Source organism: Curcuma longa, chromosome 3 (genome assembly GCF_044706935.1).
Source record: "Curcuma longa cultivar G26 ecotype Majalengka, Jawa Barat chromosome 3, ITB_CL_G26_1.1, whole genome shotgun sequence".
NCBI lineage: Eukaryota > Viridiplantae > Streptophyta > Magnoliopsida > Zingiberales > Zingiberaceae > Curcuma > Curcuma longa.
In genome coordinates, this window is record NC_133863.1 from 15,629,523 (window position 1) to 15,635,666 (window position 6,144).

Consider the following 6,144-nt stretch of genomic DNA (forward strand, 5'->3'; position numbering starts at 1 on the left):
CAAGCTAACAGTCATGAACATCAAATATCACAATTGATCTGAGCAAATGCACAAGGTTCTGCTTGCTGATCCAGACTAAACATTATCAGTATTGCACCACGATAGAATTCACTTTCATACTTAGAACACGCCCTTGTAGTTACTAGGCTAGGCGGCGAATGAGCGTTTGCACTTAAGAGGTATCCATTCCCTGGGCATGGTACTTGTCCAACTCCTTGTCCAACTCTTCTGCAGACTTCTTGACTTTCTGCCTCATCCCACGTCCGCCGCCGCGACCACGAGCAACTCCAGCACCGCCGCGAGCAGCTCCAGCACCACGGCCGCCGCCTCGGGCACTTCCACGACCTCGGCCACGGCCTCGCTGAGGGCCACTACCTTGATTCATCCTGCTTGTTAGGCAAAACATATAAGCAATGTGAGCAGTAAAAAAAAAAGGTTGGCAAAATGTTTGGGTGACTCTTTATTCTTTAGTTATTGAAGATATGCCATGAGACGAATTTGAATTTCTAAGATAGTAGTAACATTATCGATTGATCTTGTCGAAAAGAAAGCAAACCGAGAACAAATGCATTGCATCTTTAAAAAGATTTCTGTATGCAAATAGAAACAAACTAAACATCCAAGGTTAACCTTTTCTACATGTTGCAAAAAAAAACAAAAAAATGGCCATAGTTTATAACTATTAACAAGATTTTAAAAAAAATAAGTATTCACATATATATTACAGTAAAAAATGTAGATAATTCCAACAAAAATTGACGATATTAGAAGATAAGTGCAAACAGCATTCAAAATAGACCTCGAACTGCCTATATAAATGAGCATGCGTGGGCTTACCTTGAAATACGGTTTGATGAACTTGTACCACCTTGACCAATTTGTGGGCTGAAAAGAAGTAACATGGTGAATACAAATTACAAGTGAAAATTATTAAGAATTATTGAAAGATTTACTCAGACACCACAGAGCAATAAACAATTAAGAATTCAGATGCAAGTTGCAGAGAATTTTTAGGACTTTAGGCAAAAAGAAATACAATTTCAAGTATATTTTTTTCAGAAAAGGAAAGTATAACAAAAATTTTCAAACTTTAAGCATACAAGTATCCACTTCCAAAGAAAGATATGTATCTAATGGGACTGGAGAAACAGATATCTTCTGCACAAAAGGATTCTCTCCTTGGACAACACTGAATAAGAAGATATAATAAAAATAGCAGATGTGCCGCAAATCCAACAAGGAAACAACTAGAGATATTGGCAGTAACCAGTAGAATCAATCCATGAAACATAAGGATAGCAAAAAATAAACCACGTACGTCATAACAACTGTCCTTCTCCCTCTACCATACGGACCGCCAGCAACATTCACACGAGGAGTTGTGGGCAATCCTAGATTAGTGCCTATAATTTCAATTTTCATAGGCTTTCCATCCAGAAGCACATTGTTATAACGTTTTAAAGCAGCGATGGCATCACTTCTCCTTGCGTACACAACCTCAGCTGAACCCTGCAAATAAGTTTGATCATCTCAATACATGACAATACAAAAGGAAAATGAGAAGATTCAGGTAAGTAATGATTCTAGCATTGTGCTGCTTCAGAAATCATATATTTTAGTTTCCAAAATCATTGTTTAAGACAATTCTAAAGCCAAAGTAATTTTTTTCTGGTTCTTAAATCAACAAATAATTCAGAAGGTAAGGAAGTTCCACTTAGTCCGCATGGAAACCCAATACCACTTAGCAGCTCCTCTACCAAAGAGAATTTAACAAAAGCATATCTGATCACATAATTTGCTCAAAAATGTGATGTTAAACTAAACAAAGACCCACAAAGAACCTATCCAATATATTAGACTGACATCTGTAGAGTCTAGATCCATAGATGCATCATAGTGGTCATTGTAGTTTGCATGTGCATACATGATTCCTCCATACTCCAATGACGTAGTTGAAGAAAAAGATGAATGCTAATGACAACTAGGTCTCCAAGTTTTGGACTAGGCCAGCATGACCATGTAGAAGAGAATAAGGTAATTCAAGTAGATGACCCTACAGGTTTACAACAATACTAACAAACTGTGAATCTTAAGGAGAAGGCACCACTAAAAGTTTAAAACACTAATGAGCTGTGAATCACAACTATCTGTGGTAGATGCCATTACAAATTTAGGACTAGAGCAACAACAGAACTATGGTTTTAAATACTATTACCATTCTGCTTTTGTCTTTTTGTTGACCATTTGCAAGTTTAAACTGTAGCATAATACTACTTCAACTGTATATTGAAACATCAGTTATCTGTATCAGTTTGAAAACATAACTAAGAAATATAGACCTTATAAAACTTCAAGGAAACAAGATTGTGTCATGTGAGAACTAAAAGTTGAACAACTTATCTAGAAGTGTCCTTTGATAGTAGAGGTGAGGTGACAAAAGATGAAATGACTTCACCTGCAAATTATGACTTTGGATTTGCATTTGAGTTGAATGGAGTTAGTTTTGAGTTTTGTAAGTTGATCCATTAATCATAGCCCATTAAGTTCACTTAATATATATAACATGACCCATTTAAACTAGGGGCATTTCATGTTGACCTAGTTAAAATGTGGAATTCAAATTCCAGTTAAAATGTTGCAGTCAAAGTGTGCAACTTGTCTATGACCCCCAAAATGCCACTACTAATTGATAATCAGCATAGATTTCAGTCCTTGAAACGTAGAAATGGCACAATAAACAATTAGGGATAGTGCCATGAAGGAAACTATGAAGGCCAACCACATGAGGATTACAGGACAGGCATCACCTCAGTGACTGAATTATTCCAGATCCATTTCTAGTTTAAGAAAGTGAAAAGATTGTTTCCTGCTTGCATTGCATCATACTTTCACATTCAGTTCTTACTATAGCTCGATATCCAAAATTCATCCCAGTTAAAGAAACATGGAATCTACAGAATATCCATGTTTTTTTAACCAAAAGGCTTTTAGCTAGAAATTTAGTTGTGCAAGCTGCAAACTAACATTTTTAATATGAAAAAGACTATCATCAAAGCAGGAAAAAAAACTAATAACAGTTGAGAGCATTCCCAAAGAAATGTTTAAACAAAGACCAAATGAAAATAAATTTTTAATTGAAACAGTTTAATTAAGATTTTACATGGTTTTTAAACGGATATTCTTTTACAAGTGGAACAAAGAACAATTCTTGATCCAACGAGATTTATCATTTAAGAATTACACAGCTTTTAAATGGATGAGTACTCTTTTACAATCAAAACCAGAAACTTTAGCATAAGATAAAAGCTATTCTGACCAAGCAATAACTTAGTCGCTTCCACATGAAGAAAGAGTTCAACAATTCACCACAATATTTGTCTTAAAATAATTTCTATTGTATTTTAAAATTAAACTCATGATGCAGCGCAAGAAGGATTAACCCTGTGTTCAATATGAAACCCCAACACTTACAACAAATATTTTTTTCTGGACTTTTCTTTACTTTTCTAAATCAAAAGTAATGGAAACGATGATTTCTCATGCTAACACATTAAGAAGACTCATACACTTATTATGATATTACAATGTTCTATTTTTCCAAAAGAAAATCACATATAATGAGGAAATGTACCCTAGTGCAACAGTCCATTTTAAACTAGGAGGAAAAGAAATTTTTATTATATAAAGAATAGGAAAGTTTGCAAAACCCACACTTGGTCGACCATTTCTATCATAATGAACTGCAAAACGCTTGAGGTCACCAACTTCTGAGAATAGCTCCTGCATGCCAATTGAACATGAAAATGAAAGAGATAAGATTAACTTAAAGAATAATGTTGCAAGTAATTTAGGTTAATTTTATGGAATCAGCTTACCCTTATATCCTGATTAGAAACTCCATAATCTAGGTTTGAAATGTAAAGTTTTGTGCCTGTTTCAACTCCTGGAATGCCAGCAGCTACCATGCTATCACCAAAGAGATCATGTCTCTGTGTCATGTCTTTTGTTCTGCTGAAAGACTGATCAATGCAACCAACCATCCAGATAAGGAAATAGACATGTTAGTACACAATTCATATATTTGCCGATTAAGTGTTATGCCAAGTGAGTTCATAGAACGAAGAAGCGTTTATGTAACCCCGAAGTATAAAGTATCCATCCAGCGGATTCCCTTGTGAAAGAAATACTCTATTGAAAATACGATGCATGCTAAATCAACAGCAGATAAGGCATGGATATGAAAATTGAGATAGAGAAGTCCACCGGAATAGTAAACAATGCACACTGATAAGAAATGGAAGTAGAGAAGTCCACCAATATCACATGCAGGTCATAAGCTACCGTTGAAAGCTCCAAAGTACAGCCCTTTAAGCACTTCAACCAAAAAAGGCCCCAGGAACTAGCATATGAATTTAGGGCTTCATCATCGATGATTTGAAGTTCCAAATTTAGCAACAGATCGCTTGAAATTGTCCCCCTTAAATTTCTTCATTAATGAATTAAGCGCTGAGAAGCAATATAAATGTGGTATATGAGCCCTCTCCCCATAAAAAAATCTGATATCCTCCTTTTGATATCTGGGTTTCTAATGATTCAGGTTCTTGAACACATGCAAAAAAATCAATAGTTTTGGGCTTGCCTTGGCAATCTTGTACGGTGACGGGCGAGTATTAACCCTAAGAGGGCCTCGATTAAGCATTCCCATTCCTCTTCCACGGATAGTACCACCAGGCCCACCACGTCCACGACCACGGCCTTGACCTAGGCCTCGCCATCTCCCACTTTGACTAGTGTTTCTGCTTCTGATCAGATTATCAAGCACCATATCCAAATATGTGGTTTTACAAGAATTAACTTGGAGAATTCGAAGATAACAAGCAGGACCTACAAGATTAAATAAAAAAACAATGAGAACACTTTCATCTGCAATGTTATAAGAACTGTTGCCTTGTATGATAATAGAAAAAGAAATATGTACATAGATCACAAAAAAACATCTTATATAAATAGATAATTCTTATTTATACTGATTTACCTATTTGGCTATGTAAATAACAATTCAGCAGATATATTATTAGAACATAATTCTTGCAAACATGCCAAGCAGTGTTTATCTTCTCATAATAATAAAAAAACACAATTGATAAAAATTCAATCTTTTATGTTTATATAAAGTGCCTTTACAATTGACAATTAATCAATACAATAAAGACATTTTCCATACTCATGATTTGTTATAATTATTCCGAATTCAATTTATTGACAATCACGAGCAACTTGTAGAATTATGGGATACTAAATTATGCAATGGAAAATATATTAGAGAATAACAAAAGTAAGAACCCCAAATTGATATTCTAAAGCCTAAAAAGTTCAAAGAGCCATGAAATGCTCATTGTGAAACTAATATACGCGCAAGTAATAGTTTTTTTTATCAACCGGTCAGACTTGACACGATGTCACAAATATAAACGTATCTCCAAATATTCAACCTCACAACGTTAGCAAAGCGCAGATAAACGCACAGTTCCAACACCTTCTAAAAATTCCTTAAAAGCCAGATGGCTATAGTTGAAGAAAAATAAACAACTAAATACCTCAAAAACACCACAGGTTCCTGGACAGCGATCTCAAAGAGAGAGAAAAGGTGAAGGATCTGGGAGAGGGTGGCTCTAACGAGGCTCCTAGGGCTAGATCTCGGAAAGCCCTGCTTCCAGGGTGACGATAGATTCAGGGGGACGGAAACAGTGGGGAAATCGAAAGGATTAGAAGGAATCAAGATGAATTGGAGCTGTTGCTGGGGGGATTTCAGGGCTGAGAGGGCGACGAGAGAGGGGGAAGCAAAAGGGGGAACTTTTGACGCCCTTCTGCGGCGCGATTCAAGCGCTAGGGTTTCGTCTAATAACGACGCGCTTGGGGACACAATTTGACGGGCCAGAGGGCCATGTACACATTCCAAGACAGGATGTAAAGTTGAACAAAAAATTTAATTAAATCAAATAAATTGAATTTAAAATTTTAATTATTTTTTTTAAATTAATTAATTTGATTAATTTAGTTGAATTTTAATTTTAAATTTGATTAAACTGGATAAATTGAATAAACTGAATTAATTAAAATTTAAAAAATAATTTATAAATTCTT

The 6,144-nt window shown here is 35.4% G+C and overlaps 1 protein-coding gene across 1 annotated transcript; it reads right to left on the reverse strand.

Annotated features, from left to right (window-relative positions):
• Positions 1-5: 5 nt before the first annotated feature.
• On the reverse strand, positions 6-5,920 carry LOC141823960 (THO complex subunit 4C-like). Its single transcript, XM_074711167.1, has 7 exons — positions 5,598-5,920; positions 4,640-4,884; positions 3,876-4,019; positions 3,712-3,780; positions 1,319-1,509; positions 838-885; positions 6-386 (listed from the first exon to the last, which is right to left on the reverse strand). Exons 2-7 carry the CDS (start codon positions 4,823-4,825, stop codon positions 173-175), a joined length of 852 nt encoding a protein of 283 aa, XP_074567268.1. The 5' UTR covers positions 4,826-4,884; positions 5,598-5,920; the 3' UTR covers positions 6-172.
• Between the last annotated feature and the right edge of the window lie 224 nt (positions 5,921-6,144).

Bases quoted from the DNA above. Each gene is read 5' to 3' on its own strand.
- LOC141823960 (XM_074711167.1), bottom strand. From the start codon at position 4,825: ATGGTGCTTGATAATCTGATCAGAAGCAGAAACACTAGTCAAAGTGGG. The intron at 1,510-3,711 runs GTGGGTTTTGCA...ACTTATTTGCAG, and splicing joins ATAGAAATGGTCGACCAAGT to GGTTCAGCTGAGGTTGTGTA. The intron at 387-837 runs GTAAGCCCACGC...CCTAACAAGCAG, and splicing joins TCATCAAACCGTATTTCAAG to GATGAATCAAGGTAGTGGCC.